Below are 19,806 nucleotides of genomic sequence, written 5' to 3' on the forward strand. Positions count from 1 at the left end.
AGTTATCTCGTGTAAAATTAAGAAAATATTTATCTATGTACCTACTTCACAGAGATGCTCTGAGGATTAGTTAGTGTCCGTTAAGTGGTTTGAATATAGACAGCACTATGTATTATTATAACACACTTCAGGTTAATAGATAGTATTTTGGAAGGATTGTCTATTCCTTGGCCTTCCTCTCTGCCAGAGACCAGACCTCACTGTTGCATGAGTTCAACATACATAGGGTATGACTTCATGCTCACTTTGCCAATAGACTTGTCCACCAGGCCCTCCTGGTCATATTTCACCAGAGGCTTCCTACCTGGCTGAAGACTTGGAGGAACTACTTGACTAGAGAAAGAAGTGGAAGGAATCTCACCCTAATGTGGGTTCTGATTAACAATTGCTGCCTGCCATCCTCCAGGCATAACCAGTCCTGAAATCCTTTTTTCTCTGTGCCTAAGAATATAAAATGTATGGAAACCTGTATGTGGGGCCATTCCAGACTGTTTAGACACCACAACCTCTCCTCCAATCCGGGAAATTGTTTCAGGGTGCTCTGCAGAGGAGAGGTAAAACCATAGGCGTGGGAAGTAGCGGTGTGGGGGGTGCTGTAGCACCCCCAGGTTTAGCGCCCGGGGTCCTGGCCGCCGGCCTCACGACTGCCTAGGGGCTCTGCTGCTGGCCCGGAGTCCTGCTCAGCAGCAGCATCCCGGCCATTGGCCCCGCATGCAGGATCCCGGCTGCCTCCTCCCAGAGCCATGGCCCTGCTTCTGGCCCCAGCTCTCAGGGGCAGTGAGGGACACAGACGGGTAAGAAGGGGACAGCTCAGCAGCCCCACTCCAGAAAGTGTTCCAGCGCCACTGGGTAACACTGTATCAGTCCTCAGTTAGGATATGAGGCCTGAAAGATCTCTGAAAGGCTTTCCATGTCTTCTGAAGTGATTGGCTAATACCTGTCACCTTGAATCCTTTCTCATTTGAAAGGGCACACCTCTCCGTTCTTAAAGAGTAGGAGAAGAAGTCTATCCCAGCTCTCCCTGTTCATCCTCCAGTCTAGAAAAAGGACACTTTCTGATAAGACTCCCAGCCCAAAAAAACTGAATTTTTAGAGAATAGCAAATTGTATAGTATGTGCCTGATTCAAAGTCTACTGAAGTCAATGGGAGTCTTTGCATTGACTTCAATGGGCTTTCAATAAGGACATATATCCCTTAACCAGTGGTCTTTACCTCTAGGGCTGACCTAACAGTTTCTTTCTTCACTTGCACATCTTCTCTCACCATGAATTCTTGCATTTCTCTTAAAGATGGCATTAACAATCAAATCAGAAGGGGCCAAGTCCTGGTCTCATTGAAGTCTGAGAGGTTTGCTAGTTTTTTCAATGAGATCAGGACTTGATCCAAGCGGACTTGTCAGGTGCTTATTTCTCTCCATTTGTACATCACACTTCTCTCAGGGGATGACTAATGTTCAATAACGTGGGAAAACCTGCACGAAATTTTCCAAGGAAATTTAGAAGGAAGTTTTCTAACTTTTAATAAAATTAATAAATTTTCTTAACACTTTATCAGATTTCCAGCCAAGTTGTTGGTATTTCATTGCCTGCTCATCAGACACTCTGGTTGTGCTTATTCAGCAAAAACATTCCTTTAATAATGTGGTTGAGGGCTCTTCTTTTACCAAAGATAAGCTTTAATGGTCGAGAATTGGTGTAGCACAAATCTGCTCTACCTCATCCCCACCCCACTCCCAGCATGCCCCCTGCTCCTCCCAATACACCCCCTTTCTTGGCAGAGGAAGGAATCCAGATGCAGGAGCTGCCCCTTCCTAACCCTGTTGGTGGATGCCTGGAGAGTTCCTTTCCCCAAAGAAATGAGAATGTGTTCCAGAGTGACTTACCACAGATCACACAGTGGGAGTCTTCAGCCCAGCTGAGAATCAAACCCAGGTCTCCTGAATCCCAGTCCAGTACCTTTCCCCCCTCCCTCATCTCTTTCCTGGATATCACTTAGTTTTCTCTCAAAATAGTAATCAGTGTTATCTAAGAGAGGGCAGATGTTAGTTATCTTTTTCCTCTGTTTCTCCTTTTTATTGTTTTCCTTCAAGATAAGGCATTCCTTGGGGCATGAAGTCAGACTAGATGATCACAATGGTTCCTTCTGGCCCTATGATCTATGAATTTATGTTCCGCTTCCATCTCATCTTCATTTTCACTCAGTCATGGAGAAGGAGGAGAGACGCTCCCAGGTGGTAGTGGATAACAGACACTTGCTGCATAGAGATTGGTTGATGGACAGAACAAATTAAAGAAAATAATTAACAAGTGGAAATGTGTGATTATTCTTATTTTAAAAACAATCTCATTTTCCCAGCATTAAATGCATTTTTCACTATGGGCTCTAAGAGCAGAAATGTGTAATTATGCTGCAAAGGATAACGAGAGTTTATCTGTAAAATATTTTTAACAGAGTTTTTGCTTCCTGGCTTGATTTTTTTTCTTTTCTTTGATTGGATTCCAAAAAAAGTTATTAAAATGTTGCAAAACAAATATAAAAGAATACTGGAGCTTCTTAAAGTTGGTTCTTTTGTTCATATCTGGCAGTTGACAAATTGTCTTGTGCTCTATCTTACCTGTTCTAGTGTGAAAGGTTAACAGAGAAAATGGCTGCAAATAAATTGCTACTGAATGTTGTTGAAGATTAAGCATACTGCGTCTCTATTAAGGATCTCTTTTAAAGCTCTATTCATACTCCTCCCTGCATGTCTCTCTAACACTTGTCTGTTACATTATGTTTGGCACACAAGGAAATATTAAATAGAAAAGAAACGCCTGACTGTGGTGTTACTAGACCCTATTATCTCTCTGTCACATGTCCACATGAGAAGGGTACAATATTGGTCCATATTGATGAAGATTGCTGAAGCTTTTACTAATCATCTTCATAGAAAATTGCTAGAAACAAATGAAATTGAAAATAATATTTTTGCAGCTTTGAAAATCTTAGGTAAATCAATGTAATGAGACACACTCAGTAAAATGTAATTATTCTCACTTCTCCACGTGTCAGAGAAATCACTCTAGTGAGCTCGTTATTTTTATACAGAGCCAGATATTGCCTGTGTGTTGTAAATCGTGTAAAAGGCAGTTTTTATGTATACTAAATAAATTATACCCTGCAAGAATTAACAGGGTTGTAATTTCATTAAGGGTTTCAAAGAGGGCATAAATGTCAAGAGCAAAGCTTAACTGTTTAAATCACTGGACTGTTTCCACCCTCCACCCCTCATTACGTGTTTTGTGAGAGTGGCAGCTACTGTACTTGCTATTTCAAGGGGGCCAAAGTTCCTCTGACTTTTCAGAATGATAGTGAAAGGGCTCATGCATGAAAAACAAAGATAAGGCTTTTGACTCATACTTTTGGGGGTAGTGGAAAGTGAAGGCACTTCATTATGCCTTATAGGAAAAGGTGGTGATAACAGTCCCTTTTAACTAATGGTGCATAAATATCTCTCTTTGTGTGTGTGTGTGTGTGTGTGTGCGCGCGCGGGAGAGAGAGACAGACTGTTTCAGGCTGGCAGAATAAGGGCAACATAACCTATTTAATCAAGGGTTGGGACCTCTAAATGGAATTTGGAACTGGAGGTGGGTCTTCATCTTCTCAGTTTCCTCAGGTCAGACATCAAAGACAGGGTACCTGGGGACACCCAGATGTGGCAGAAATGTGTTGTGACTGATCAAATAACTGGCTTAGGAGGTTCTGTAGAAACATGCTGATTTTGGCATTAGAGAAGGGTTTACATGTGCCTTTTCCTCAGCTTGAGGTAGGTAGCCAAAACCGTAGCATCTAGTGAAACAGTGTGAAGGGCATACCACAGCACTGGGCATGCTCAGAATGCCTAGACATTGAAAGACAGGTGGTTTGAAAACATTAGGTTTTCCATTTTCCTCCCAAAGCCCTGCTACTAAGCCACATGACACTGAGTTACAGCCTCAAAATTAAAGTTGCTTTGGCAGGGCAGGGCAATGAAGATGCTATGTTGCATCCTGGATGGAAGGAGACCAAAACATAGTTTTTTTGTTTTTGTTTTTATTTTTTTAAATATAATGTATGGCCCCAGTTTTGAAAACACTTAAAGCATAAGTACAACTTTAAGCACATGAGTAGTCCCATTGAAGTTAATGGAACTATTAACATGAGTAAAGTTACTCACCTGCTTAAGTGTTTGCAGAATCAGGGTCTGCATTTAACTGCGCTTCACTGGTGCGTTGGATGGTGTTCAGTGACTGTTGAAAATGGTGCAGTTAAACTGCACTTTGTGAATTGCATTTAACTACAAAGTGCTGGTTCAGTTATGTCTGAGTGAATGATAACACTTATTATCTGGCTGTTCACTGTGCAGATCCCATGGTAGGAAAAAAATGAAATGGTGTTTGAATTCAGTTAAAGCAAAATATATTATTTTTCCTTCATTATTAAAAAGGATTTTTACTGTTTGTTTGCTAAAACTGAAGCAGCTGCCATATTAGGGCATTAGATTGTTTAAAAGCAAATACAGAAAAATAAAGACATTTAGATTACAGTCCATTTAGATTACAGTCAGATTGTTTGATGTTACTTGATTCCTCTTCTTAGCCTCGTCATATTCCCAAATTATATTTTACCCCCTTTTTTATTCATTCTTTTCATTATCAGTCTAATTGAAGTGTCTTATCAGTAACCAAGACAACCAGGATAAACATTTCTTTCAAAGCTGATGTACATACAACTCGAATGTTCCATATTACAGAACATTCAATGTGCTAAAGAGAACAGCGAGCCTTTGCTTGGGTCTATTTTCACTCTCCCTTTCCCCCATCTACATTCTCTTTAGAGGTCTTATAAGACAGATGACAAAACCTTTTGTATCACAGTGTGTGATTCCCTGAAATGATCCATCACCTTGAGGATTTGGGTTGACCCATTCCCAACACTAGTCCTATAGCTTTAAAAATAGAGAGAGAACAAATCTTTAGTTTCACTTTTGTTTGGGTTGGGTCATACCACTCTAATCTCTTGGGAGGGGGGGTGATAGGAGAGAGAGCACATCAGAGCCCACTTCTGAACTTGGCTATACCCTTTGCAAGAGCTAAATTTTCTGCACCCCCAGCTTCTGCTGTGTGGCAGTTACCAACCACTGACTGGGAGATGAAAACTAGGGTCTGAAAAATATCAGACAAGAGAGAAGGAAAATAGCCTCTCCCAGGCCAGAGAGGAGATCACCAAGAAGACACAAAATATAATTCTGTAAAGTGAAGGTGAGATAGGACACAGAAAATAATTTTCAAACAGACTTTGTTTTCCTTAAGAAAGAAAACTCTGGTTCTCAGTGTGTGATTTGTGAGCTTCGAGGGAGTTGCTGGCAATTGTCTGACATGGAAAGTGTGGAGAGTTTTGAGCCAGCTCTCATTTTCTCAGCCTAATTCGCCTGTGGAATAGACAAGAACAACCTGATAGAGTTGTTTGGTTATGCCCAAGATGAATTTTGCCAATTTCTTTGGTCTTTCTTGGAAGCATGTTAGCTGAATGGTGGATAGTGCATTGGACTAGGAATTGGGAAAAACTGGGGAGAAAATCTTGGCCCCATTCAAGTCAATGGCAAAATGTCCATTGACTAGATTTTCTTCCTTGAATTCTCTTACTGGCTCTGTCATTTTACTAGAATTTGTGACCTTGGATACATTTTATTTAAGCCCTCTCTCAGTTTCTCTATTTATATAATGGGGATAATGGTATTTACTCGTCTTTGTAAAGCACTTTGAGGGCTATGAATGAAAAGTGTATATAAGAGCTGAATATTATTATGCTTGTCAGTGAGTCCTCTTCAAATGCTAGAAGCACCTCATAACCTGCTTCCCAAGATATACAAAAGATTTGGGGGGGAGGGGATGGGAGCTCAGGAGCTGCGGTTTTGATTAGCTTAATATTAGTTCATGGTATAAAAAATGATGAGACTGCCTGGTTGGAAACTTGTATAGATAATTCTCTTTTTCAGTATTAAATCTCTCTCATCTTCTACAAAAATTGAATTTATTATTTGAATTCAAAATGATTTAACAAGATAAATATTATGGAAGATTTGATTATGTGGATCCACTGTCAGTCATTGATCAACATACTCAATTTTGACTCTGTTAAGTAGGACTAGAACAGATCAGATCCAAATCACTAGCGGTAAAATAATGTTCTTCAGCCCCAGGCTTTAAGTACATATTAGATAGTTCTGGGGGTTTTATATGACTGCATTGCCGTGGGATTGAACAGTAGTTTGTCTCCAGTAGATTTGTAAGTGTTGTCTTTCTTTCAGATGTTAAACTAATTTTAGGAACTCTCGGAACTGGTGATGTTCTTACAGAAAACAGAAGGGTTGTGGAAACGACATAAGACTCTGTGAATTAGTCCCCTGTTCTCCTTCTGGGGGGAAAAACATCTGACACATCCAGAAAGATTTTTGTATGCATTTCATTCTGTATATTGGCCATATATCTTTTCTATTTGAAGTTATCAATTTAAAAATAAAATAGGACAGCTAAATATCCATGGGAAATGATTGTAATGGACAACTTGTTAATGTTGCCATTATCTAGTAAACATATTAATAATCACATTATTCCATATATTATAATACATTGCCTTTGTTCTTGATTGTATTAGCATTCAAACAGAGGGGAGTTGCATAAAACAGGAACATGTAAACATGGGTGCCTTTTCTTCCTAAAAGTCCTGTCAACAAAGCAGTATCCCTGTTGTGTGGATAATTTACCCAAATTTATTTAATCCTGAAAACAAAGATTTGCAGGTTCATCTAGCAGGGTTAACTAATTATTTTATTTGCATTTCTTCATGAATTAAATACGATAATTCAAACATTAATATTTAAAAAGTGTTGTAATTAATTACCTAGCCAAGGCATACTAAGTAGTTTTACAAGAACAAATGAAGACAGCAGAAATGAAATGTTAGGCTGGAAAATAAGAGTTCTCTTCAATGTGCTCCCCCTTCTTTGGGGTGGGGTGGGGCGGGGGAGATCACTATAGAATGCTGGGCTATAGAATGCAGAAGATGCTCCGCCCTCATAGCATAGCTGATTGAAGCCTGTGGTGATGAAGTTGAAGTTACAGCTATTTCTTGGGACAAAGGGAAATGGTCCCTATTGCACCCATTCACTTTATGACTACCAGAAAGAACAGCAGTGTGGTGCTGATTAATTCTCCCAACCCAGCCAACAATAACTCACCAGCAAGGGCTCTTTGGCTAAGAGAAATGTCCTATGCCCCACTGGACTACTCAGAGATTTAGCATGTTATTGATATTGAAACTGCATCAATTGCACACACCTGACAATGGACAAGGAAGTTGTGACTGGATGGTGGTAGAAGGGGCTGGCGCGGAATGGTGGTCCTTATTCACCTAGTTAGTCTGTTTAAAACTCTGCACACCAGGTACCGACTCTTTCTTCTCCCTCCCTTCTCACAGTTCTACTGTTTTTAATAATTACGTGTATAGTTTGTTTATGCCAGTTGGACAGCTGTGTTACGGCTCTTGGATTTTATTGTAGTGGACATGTTCATGGTGTATATTTGTTTTTACTTCCTTTATGGTCTACAGTCATTGGTTTTTGTTGAAACAGCCACACGTGTCTCCATTTCTCATACACGTGTATACTGATTTTACAGGGGGGTAAAGATAGGAGGATAGTGTCCTTCTCTCAAGGGTCGCAGCTCTGTGGTTCATTAGCACTCATGGGGTAAAGCTTTATCATCTTCTCAGATGGCAGATGCATGTAAGATAGCCACTTTCTGCACAAATATGGGCCTTCGCCTTTGCATAGGGGGCCAGGCTGGCTACTGTGTCACCTACTGACAGTACCAGAAAGGAGAATCAGGTGGATGGATGCATCCACTTTGCAGGTCCAGGTACCCCAGGTGGAGACTTGTCATTTTAACTGGCCTTGGTGACAGCTAGTGACTTTGGGCTAAGACTCCAGTCTCGCTGCAGGGCTGTGGGGATGGAGACTGGGATTTTGAAAGGCGCCTAAGGGAGTCAGGCACTCAACCAGGGTGACCAGATGTCCCGATTTTATAGGGACAGTCCCGATTTTTGGGTCTTTCTTGTACAGGCTCCTATCATCCCCGTCCCGATTTTTCACACTTGCTGTCTGACCACCCTACACTCAACTCCCATTGAAAACCCTAGTCCCAGTCATTGACATGGCTAGCACTGTCCATTCTTTATCATTAAAAATCTCTCACTTTTTCATCCATTACTGATTCTCTGCTTCTTGTTGGCAATGTAGCCAAAACAATGTATGCAGAAAATGGTAAATAAATTAAGATAGGCATGTCATCCATGAGGCTTTCTTCGTAACAATCTGCAATGAAAGAAAGCAGCTGTGTTAGTGCTCTTCCTAGTTTCCTTTGCAGATTGTTCAGGAAAAAAGTTTGATGGTCAAAGCCGTGCATCTTTCTTTATTTTTGCTGTGCATTCAAAATAACTGCCTTGTTCAATTTGCAACCCATACACCAATGCATCGTCCCACTTTATTTAGTTCCCCTAATACTTTCATTGCTTATCTTATGAAGATCTGTGTTAACATTTATCACAACAAATGGCAAGCCTGGGACCTTTTAGTAGTTTTTTAGTTAATAAAACCAATCTTCTAGTTCTGTTATGTTAAAAGTACATTATCTTTTTATTACAGACTCTACAGCTCTGTCTGTTTTCCTTCTTGGCAATTTCATGACTGCTTCAGTTGATTGCTGTATAGAGAATTACAAAATCATTAAGGGTGGGGCTTTACCAGCTGACTTACAGTACAAACCATTTCTCAAAATAACCACAACAGTACAATACTGATGTGTAATTTACGTCACTGTATGTTTTTATGAAATACTTTGTGGCATATTCATTTAGATTTAGGACTGAATCTCTCTGTCTCTTTTTAATCAAGCTTTTTTCTTTTTAATATTTTCCACTCCTTGCCTTGGCTTGCCTCCAATTTAACAGCTTCAGTGAGAAAAAAATAACTGATATTTTTTTTTCAGCAGTTTAACTGCGAGTGTATTTTCCTCTTTGATGTATACATTTGTGCTAACTTAACTGCCTTGGGGGGAGATATTTAGATTTGTGGTAGGATACATTGCACAAAGCTGGAACAGAGAATTGATAAAGTTGATGCACAAGTTTGGAATTTTAAATACTACCAGCCAATTCAAGCTATTGAGTCTTATGCACTAGCACATTTTCCTTTTACAAACGTCTTTCTGTATAATGTCTTGTAATTAGAACAGGAAATCATTGAGTAACTGTAAGATGACTAAGAGCACTTAGACTGAAAGGAAAATTACCTTCCGAGAAATTATATTCACAATTTTTTTTTGCTTCACATTACAGTGTTGGTAATGATAGTAACAGATGTATGTACTCTTATCTGTATCATTGTTCTGCTTATGTTTTCTGGAATAAAAATCCATTTTCAGTAATATCAGAAATGAATGGACAGAAAATGAGAAATGTCTTATTATGAAAAATATTCTGTGTCACAACAGAGTAGCAATTAAATTGAAACTTCAATATAATTATCAATAACAGTGAAATCTGGAGTTGTGCCATGTACATAAAGTTGGTGCTCAGCCTTCGCTTGGTTGCTAGGAGCACAGTGAAAGTATAAAGCTTAGAGAAAGGAATGTCTAATATAATAAAGTAACAGAAGGTAGCATAAATCATTGTGAGAGCAGTGAATATTGACATGATTTTGCTTAAATTGGGTTGAAACTAGACATTGTCCTATGAGAAGAGCAAATTCGTATTTCTTTTGAAAAATAACTACATCTACTCAGGGAGGAAATGGAGAATTTGTGTTTCTAACATAGGCCTAATACATATTTGGAATCTTTTAAGCAAAAATCTTTAAATGTTTGTTTCTATTGGCATCAAAATACATTCACACTAATACGATTAAAAGAACTAAAGGGCAAAATACTTGGCAGATTTTGCAGTTGAGGCAATTAGGTGCAGGAAGGAACATGCATACTTTTTCCATCAAGCTCTATAAAATCCTGGTGTGAAGGTCTTTCTAAAGAAAGAAAAAAGCTTACTGATGTTAGAAGTAGATTATGGTGGTTAGCAATAACCATTATAGTCTGATGTTTCTGAAACAAGCAAACAAAAAGCAAGTTTCTGTCTATCTCTTTTCTTTCTGTAAGTAATTTTTGATCTGAAAGATCAAAAATGGCTGTACTCATTTGGAAAGTCAATGCTGCATAGATTCATTGTTTTTGGTGTTCCCTGAAGTTCTTACAAAGACAACTTGAACAACATGCAATTCAACATGAATGCCAGATCATGCCAAAGCTGCCCCACCGCTTCAAAGAAACTATATGGATTAAATCTATACATATATAGTTAGTATTAGTATTTGCAAAGCATGGGTAGAACTGCACATTGTAATTACCATTTCTCTACAGAAATCTGTTTTGAACTTGAAATATATAAATAAATGAAAAATTGACATTGAAAGAGGTTATTAAATATGTAATTATGATATAAGCATAGGATTAGAGTAATTTCAGTTAAGCCTTACAAGCAATGTACTGTAGGTATAATCTTTTACTATGTACAATTCTCCTTATTGAAACTAAAATTAGCTTCAGTAATTTAACGTCTTCTGTTCAATAAGAACTTAATGAAATATTTTTTAAATAAAATTATTTTTCCTTATTTTAAGGGTAAGTGATTATCACAGTCTAAATATCAGTTTATAGTAGGAGCAAATTCGTTCTGATTATTTTATACAGACAAGTACAGCCAAATACACTAATGCAATCAGATGACACCTACTAGATTTTGTTGGAAGAAAACTCCTTTTTTTTTCTCTGGGGCCTATTTTGTTAGGGTTAGAGCTACTTCGATTTTCTTTTCTCCTGTGGGTGTGGTTGAAAGAAAATCTTTGTTCTAGGAACACTGTTTGTCTTTCGCTAAACAAATGTGCAGTTTATCCATTCTTTATTCATTCTTAGATTTATCTGTTGAACCTGTTGTGAATAGGGAAGGGAAAATGCATTACAAAGCATTCTTAGCGACAGTTATTGCATGGTTCGCTTTCCATACACGTTTGTTTATGTGCTTACGAATTGCATAAGAAGCAAAAAAATAGCTAAAGCAACAAATATGTACAATAACAGCTCTGTAAATGGTGATTTGGCTTTAATTGATGGTATCAGCTTGAGTTAAAATGTCATTCATCAAGCCCAGAATAGCGTACAGAATTCTGTGTAGTGACTTATCATACATTTTAGTGGAAACAAATGGTTTGCTACAAAGACTTATGGGAGGCATATTTATATACACCTTGTTACAAAGGCTGACCACATCCTGGCATAAGAAAAGTGCTGTCTGATCAACAGATTCAATTCACCAATATTTTCTATGAAGAGATAGAGCAGCAGTAGCAGGCCTACATTAAACTTTCATTATACCTCAAGGACAGATCATGTGCTTGCTGTCCCTTGAAGATTCTGGCCCCTGATCCTGATTTAGGAGCTCTTAGGAATGAAGAGAAAAGACACATAGAGCAAGGTGCTATTTTCACAATCATGTTGTTGCATAGGCTCACGGGGTAAATAAAAAGATCATGACCACATCCTGACTGACCAAAAGGTATAAGTCTACCTTTCTTAGAACAGTCATTCAGATGGTGTGTACCAAAAGGTATTACCCATGCATGTAGACAAAGGAATGGCTTTGGTTTCCTCTGTTGCCTCAGGGGGAGAGGAAAAGGCTCAGTGCTTAGAAAAGTGATTGTTTTCAAAATCTGTTGTAAAACTACTACTTTCAGCTTAACATTTAATGTTGATTTTTCAAATAATGCTTTCATCAACAGTAGAGTTTTGGAGAAAGTCTAAAGTATGTTAGTATATATTTTTTCCATATAACCACTCAAAACACTCATTTCATACTTTTTAAAGAGTTCTGTATTCTGCTTTAGAATCTTAATCAAAATTAGCATTACCTGTAGACATGAAGAATAAAATCCTCTCATTGGGAGTTTTACCTTTGATTTCAGTGGGACCAGGATTTCACCTACTGTTCTTTCCAACATTTGAAGTATACTCTTCACTTAAGAAGAAGAAAGGTTATGTGGGTACTGGTAGTGCGATTAAATATTTAATTATCTGGTCGGTGACAGAAATACCGGCTAGCTTACTCAGTAATGAAGCAGTAGACTAGAAAGTGTAAACTACAAACTATAGCTCATCTCAATAGATATGCATAGAAAGATAGGTCCTCACGTTGATTAGCGGGATCCAAGTGAACATGAATAGAAATACAGCTGGGTAGTGGCCTGAAAAGGTCATAACAATGCTTTCTGTTGCTTCACATGTTCTATCATTTGCTATTACATTTCCCACTGGTTACCAGATGTTCAAATGTTATTGTGATATTTCTAAATCAGGTACCTTGATGCTTAATGTTGTTTAAAACATAACAGAATGGAAAACGCTCAATTTTGGATGTTTTCCACTTTGGATCTGCAATTAAGAAGCTATGGAGAAGTTCATTTGACTGATTGTACTATACATGTGTTTTATTGAGCTACTACCTTTACAGTTCATGTGAGGAAAGTTATTTCCATCTGGTGGGATTGCTTAGGATCACAGGCATTGCCAGACTGGATCAGACCAATGGACTGTCTAGTTCAGTATCTTGTCACTGGCTAATACTAGATATTTCGAAGGAGGGTGCAAGAAGATCCATAGTGATCAATTAATTGTCTTTAAAAAGACTTTAAATGGTGTAAAGACTAGTTTAATAAGACTATATTAGGAATTTAGTACAAATGGTCATGAAATATCTCTATTAAAGCATTTACAACAAACTACTTGAAATGTGAGATCACTTTCAGAATAGCGAAGGGCAGATTTTGCCACCCTCACTTAAGCCGAGTAGTATCTTATTCCAGTGGTGTAAGGTCAGACTCATTGTGAGTAACAGTATTAGAGTCCGGACCTAAATCTGTAAGAAAAAAAGGTGTCTGAATGTATCATTGTCTGTATTATTGTATGGCCCTCTCTGTGTTTGAAAAATACTTTCCTACAGAAGATAGAACTTTGAAGGGCAGAGGCCTAATCCTGCTCCCATTTAAATCAATGAGACTTTTGCCATTGACTTCAATGGAGCTGGATTGTGCCCCAGAAGTGACTGATACATTCCCTTATTTGGTTTTTGTTGGTTTTTTTTGGGGGGGGGGAGGGGGTTGCATTACCCCTCGTGTAATATTAAATGTAATTTATATATTTTTCTTCCAGGTGAGGATGACGAAGATTCAAATCTGCTAATCCTCAGTTATCCACAGTACTGTCGATATCGTTCCATGCTAAAGCGTGTTCAAGACAAGCCATCTTCAATACTAACAGACCAGTTCGTTTTAGCCCTTGGTGGCATTGCAGTAATCAGCAAGAACCCCCAAATCCTTTACTGTCGGGATACATTTGATCACCCAACTCTCATAGAAAATGAAAGCGTATGTGATGAGTTTGGTAAGTCATTTTACAGCTACCTACTTTGTATGACAAGAAAAAGCATTTTCCCCCATTTAAGAGTTTATGTTTCCAAGTGAAAAATGATAACAGAGCGAATCCTTTAAAGAAGAGAAATAGTATTTACATTTGAAGTGCTAAGTACCAAATGTGCTGCCCCCTCACTATTTCTGAGATGGAAGGCTATGGTAATGGGCTTTTATCTACTTGCAGTCTCCATATTATAACTTCTATTTATCACACCCAAGATTGATGTTATTAGGGTGGAGTACATAGCACAATTATTCAGTGTAAATTAAAGGGACACTTGTTAGGATTTGAAATTACCTACCTTGACAGTTAACCTATACTTTAGCTTTCCCTTCAGGACTCTAGTTTTATGAAGTTTTTTTTTTTTAAAGGAATCATTGCTGCAACATGCTAAGTAATGCAAAATAGAGAAGACTTTCTGGGTGTCCCATTGTAAACCAGCTATTGCATATCTCAGATCACAGTGCTCATAATAATAATAATAATGCGTACCCATGCTACAGCTCTTTAAGTTTACAGAGTGCTTTACAGACATTAATTAATCCTCACTCCAGCCCCGGAGGTAGTCAATTGTATTATTATCATCTCTGTTTTACAGGGGGAGACCAAGTAACTTGCCCAAGGTTTGTAGACACACTGTTGCTTTCAGTGTTCCATATGAAAGAAAAAGGTTAGAACTAGAACTCAGGAGCACCTGACTTCTAACTAGGTGCTCAAACCCGTGGGCCACACTATTTGTTTCTAACAGAGCATAGAAGAAATAGCAACCATACACTATGTATTGGTCTAAACCTAGAATGACAGTCATGGTAACTTCAATGGGTGTGTTGCCGAAGCTAAGAGTTTGATTCTAAAAGTGCTAAATCCTTCCTGTGAGTTGTTCCCTTGATTCAGCAGGAGCAGAAGATGCTCAGCAGTTCCTAGGAGGCACTCAGAATTTTGCACGTTCAAGCCATAAGAAAGGTTTGTAAGATCTGGCCCATTAAGACTGCCAGATGACTAACACTTTTGTCAGATTAACCAAAGTGCCAGAGGATACACAGCTGAATTTGTGGCAGAGTACATGCTCTATGTACATGCTGGGTAACTTCAGTAACTGGTCCAGGGTTATTTCCAGAACAGCTTACCTGTGGTGACAGAATCAAATTTTATTAGCCATAGCACCAGATGGATGAATACTGCAGCGGATGGCAAAAAGTATTGTTTATAGCATTAAGCATCTATACCTTTGACACATGAAATTCATAAATCTCTGCAAGAAAGCGTCTGCCTCTTTTAGAAAGAAAATTTATGTTTATCCATTTAGGTCATAATCACGTTTTTCAGGAAATCTCAATAGGGAGAAAATTTCCCTCTGTTTTGTTTCCCAGCATCTACCTGCTAGAGCCTTCTTCCTTCAAAGTTGACATTGTTACTCTGAAGCTGTAAACCCACCTCTGTGACTGGAATTGGGTGTTTCATATATGCAGTACAGAACTGCTTTATTATAAGACAAAGGATGCCCACTTGTAGGGCCTGATCCTGCAGTCATTAACTCATGGGAGAAATTCTTTCTTCCATGAATGGCAGCACTGAAGTTCGTGATTACATGAGTAAGGGATTGGGCCCTACATGTCATTCACTTTCAATAAAATGTCATAGAGTTTTATTAAACTATTGAACTGAGATATTGGTTGGTATTGGGGAAAAATAAAATTAATTAAATATCTTAAAATCTCGTCCAATGGCACAATAGTGTCATCTTCTTCATTTTTATTTATACTGAGATATCCAGAAAGGAATATAAAGTTTGGGTTTAATTGACGTTCCTTCTTACATTAGGAAAGTTATTTTAGGCTTTATGGCGTTTGGTGAGCGTGCCATCTTTTTTCTGCACTGTATTTTAATCAGGGTCATTCCTTGATTACAGCTTTGTTGAAATAGTTGGATCTATAATGTAAGTATATCATGGAATATTAGTAATAGGTGAATCACAGAGAACTGGAGGGATACAGGAACCACATTTGGTGAACTACAGCTAGTGCCTTTGTTCAGCCTCTGAAAGTTATGCCATTCTCTTGACCTTTGCAAGACAATTATCTGATTATCAAACCGGAGCCAAAGAAATCTTTTCCCCCAAATTAATTAGGTGTATTTGAAATTCAGTTTAATTTAACCAGCAGGTTTTTTAAAAATAACTAAAAGAAAAAGTGGCAGTCTTTGTAAATATATTTACAAAACTAATGATGTGGTAAAATTTGCAAGACCTGCTGTGTTAGGATGTTGCAAACTGGGCTACATATAATTCTGTGTCTGCGTTGTAAAATGAATAGTGTTAGTTAGATTATCTTGGTTGCATGCAGTACACAAAGTGCCTTTTTTTTTTTTTTTCTGGCAGGACAATAAAATGTGCAACACTTTGTTATACAAACTGTTTACACTGATATCATGTAGATTGATGTCACATGTGTAAAGTAATGACTGCTAAATCTAAACAGAGGCAGGGTGGTACTGTAGATAAATGGATTACTCTAAGCTAAGGCACTGGTATTTATCAGTCAAATCTGAGGAGGAGACTAGATTATATAAATGTGAATAAAATTCTTAAAAGGTGTTTGTTAAAAAAATCCAGACACATTTAATTTGATGACCTTGGATGTTTCTTACACTGGGAAAGATAATGTGAGGAAAAGGGTGCAAAAGGCCAAGGAAAAAGTACAGATGTATATTTCTCCCATTCCTAAAATATCTATATTAATTACAAAGGAAATGAAAATCTTTAAGAGGGTATTTTACACTCACAGCTCCTTATGAGAACGCTCTTACCCATTCTGTTTCTGATGTGGGTGAAAGAGCTACTTTACTTATTGTGCTACTCAGTAAAATCTTACACTTATTCTGGGAACTGCAGCACCTTGTGTTAGATAGTGTGTGTGTAACAAGTGAGATACCAAAAACACCTAGACAAAGAACTCCATTCACCACAGTATAGGAGCTGCTGTACATGTTAGACCATTTTAGTAGAGAGAAATGTTCTTCTATAAAGCTTTCTCCCAGTTTTTATTATGCATTTTTAGCAAGAACATTTTGTTCTGCTGTGTATGACCTTTTTTTCCTATCCTTTTTTCTGTTCAGTGAAGGGGGAAAAAAACAGCAACACGGGAGAAAAAAATCTTGTCTCAGTGTTTTTCATGAAAAAAAGAAAGGTGGGAAATTGTTCTGTAAGTCGCAAGGGCAGCTAGACTGTGTCTGTCAATCATCACAGACATGGGTGGAAGAAGAATATCTGTGCATGATTTTAGACCCAGATCCTGTGAGGAATTCCACATGGGTGGGCCCCTACATTCACACAGAGCTTCCTGCAGGATTGCCACCAGGGTATGGCCTCAGGTGAATTAAGATAAATTACTGCAATGAATGCCTGCAGGCATTGCAAGCTGAGTCTGGGTATAAGCACATCCCTTTCTTCTTCTCCATATCTTTTCCCAAAGACACTATGGGTAAGTCTACACTGTTATTAAACACCTGTGCTGGCACATTGGGATCAGGCTGCGGGGCTGTAAAATTGTGATGTAGATGTTAGGGTTGGGCTGGAACTTGTGCTATGGGACCCTCCCCCGTTGCCAGGTCCCAAAGACTGGGCTACAGCCTGAGCCCTGGGAGTCCTCTCCTCTCATGGGGTCCCAGAGCCAAAGCTCCAACCTGAGCCCGAACATCTACATGGCAGATTTACAGCCCTGTAGCCTGAGCCCCCTGAGCCTGGGTCAGCTGACGCCGGTGTTTAATTGCAGTGTAGATATACCCTACCAAGGCGCCGCTTAGCCAACTGGCTTCACAGTCTGATTGCTGATGCATGTATAAGGGGCACAGCTCTCCAGTGGAGAGACTGGACCCACTCGTATCCAGCCCTTAATTTCTCTTAAATTTACCAGGGAAAAGATTGCTGTGATAAGGAAGCCGGGAAATTTCACCCTTGCTGGTGGTAAATACTTACTAACTTATCTAACTGGCTTGAAGGATCTCCCTCTCAAAGGCAAACAGGCTTAAAAGTTGTGAGCTTGCATGTGTACAGGAAACAGAAGGCATTAAACTGAGTTCACATATCTAGATACCCAAAGTGAATGGAAACAGCCGTGGTTAAAGAGCATGTCTCCTGCACCCCAGGGAAGCTCAGTTAGATACCCTTGCAGACAAGCTTCACCCATACAGAAAACGAGCTGCAATAGTGGTTACAAACAAAAGAACTGAGAAATTTTGAACTTGGGCCAAAAGGCAGGAGCACCATTGTCCAGTATGGGGCAGAAATAAGAGGCATGATCCCTATCTGTGACTACTTTTAGGTCCACTATGGTTCTAGATGGCCAACAGAAAGGTTGTTCTGAAAATAGGCATTCACGCAGCCAGTCAGAAGGCAGGCCAGGGTCAGAATCCCTGACATCCTCCCTCTTCCCCATCCTTCCATAAGGGGCAAATAGCCCAGAGAAAAAGGATCAAGGGCAATTGGTTCTCCATCTCGATCCCATTGTATTTTCATGCATGCATGATTAGACTCCATACACGTATTCACTTCCCTCTAAACGCCCACATCAATTGGTATGTAAAAAAACTCCCTGAAAAGATTACTTATGGGCCAGCGAGTAATTTCTCTTAAACAGAAAACCATCAGTAAAGTACACACTGCATATGATTCATTTTTTTGGTTGCTATTATTGAGTAACTTTTGTAAAGCCTTGTCATATACTTTTATTGCTAGGCGGAAGAGAAATGAACAAAAAAGTAAGGGCCCCCATTAATTTTCACAGGGCCGCCCAGAGGGGTGGGCAAATGGGGCAATTTGCCCCGGGCCCTGCAGGGGCCCTCACAAGAATATAGTATTCTATAGTATTGCAACTTTTTTTTTATGGCAGGGGCCCCTGAAATTGCTTTGCCCCAGGCCCCCTGAATCCTCGGGGCGGCCCTGATTTTCATGATCAATTCCAGTGGACTAGCCAGAGGTACAACTGTCTGTACAGACATCAACAGCTGCTTTTTTGAAAATGGGAGTTGCGGGTCAGTGTGCAGAAATGTGTGGTGCAAATGTGCACCTAGAGTTGTACATGCAGTTATTACAATTGTCTGTGCACATCAGGTAAGGATAGGCTTCATTCTCCTGTCATGAAGACACACCTGGAGCTACTGCTGATGCACAGTGATGACAGTGAGAGGAGGATCAGGTCTTGTCTGTGCAGATGAGTAGATGTCTAATTACCTGTTTGTATGGGTGCTTGCAGTAGATGTGCACACAATGTGCACATTTGCATGCAAAGGAGGCCTCTAGCTTCTGGAAACTTTGTCTTCAAATGTTTCTTCTGTTGCTTGTAATGAACGAGATATCAAATTGGCTTCAGGTACAAGCAGCAAACAGTAAGCAAGAAAATAAGAATGTTTGGGCACAGGCCTTAAAGGCCAGAGGTTCAGCTGCTTAGATCAGTACAGATCCCTGGACCTCACCAGCTGAGAAGCTGGTGCAGAATGTTTCATCACAACAGTATGATGAATAATAACATACAGTATTATGGCGATTAGAGGTTAACAGGGAGACTTGTCTTGGTTTTGTGAGTGTGCTTTCTCTAAATATAAGTAGAGTGTGAGAGAAAGCTGGATTACATATTTCTTCTTTATTTTTCAAATATGCTTGGTAAATTTTAAATCATTCTGGATTACTTTTATAGCACGTTGGGCCCAATATACCAGTAAAAAAGCTGTTAGGTCCCTGGGCTACAATAAACACCTGATCACCCCCCAAAGAAAGTTAAAAGTTTTATTAGTGTCTGTAAAGGACATTCTTTTACTAAACAGTTCATACCAAAAAGTGAAAGAGCTGTATCCAGTTATACTATTAATATCATTTTTTCCCCTGAAAAATGAAACTGTTTCCTTTTACATAGAAAGAGCAATGCACAAAAAAAAAATAGTTAATTGGAAAATGACATGTACAGTCATTACAGTACCCTCCCTCCTCCTTAAAAACCAACAGTATATCAATTACAATAGGAATAATCATCTCCTTAAAAAAAATCCACATCTCTCCCTAAAACAATGTGGAAAGCAGAGTCTCTCACTTCCTAGATTAGCAAAGTTAGGATCACTGTATAAGGCATTATGGTCACCCTCCTGGGCTTATGGGGTAATGAAAGGATGCCCTTTGGTCTAAAAAATAATGGTATCTAGCTGGTCTTCTTTGGCCAGGTAAATTGT

At 38.9% G+C, this 19,806-nt stretch overlaps 1 protein-coding gene across 2 annotated transcripts in view; it reads left to right on the forward strand.

Annotated features, from left to right (window-relative positions):
- Nucleotides 1-19,806, forward strand: part of ARID5B (AT-rich interaction domain 5B) — a 148,852-nt gene that overhangs the window by 55,045 nt on the left and 74,001 nt on the right. For both annotated transcript variants that reach the window (XM_054035073.1, XM_054035074.1), the window contains exon 4: nucleotides 13,330-13,560. In XM_054035073.1, coding sequence (XP_053891048.1) covers nucleotides 13,330-13,560 — 231 coding nt within the window. The remainder of the gene's footprint in view (nucleotides 1-13,329; nucleotides 13,561-19,806) is intronic.

This window comes from Malaclemys terrapin, chromosome 7, assembly GCF_027887155.1.
Source record: "Malaclemys terrapin pileata isolate rMalTer1 chromosome 7, rMalTer1.hap1, whole genome shotgun sequence".
Lineage (NCBI taxonomy): Eukaryota > Metazoa > Chordata > Testudines > Emydidae > Malaclemys > Malaclemys terrapin.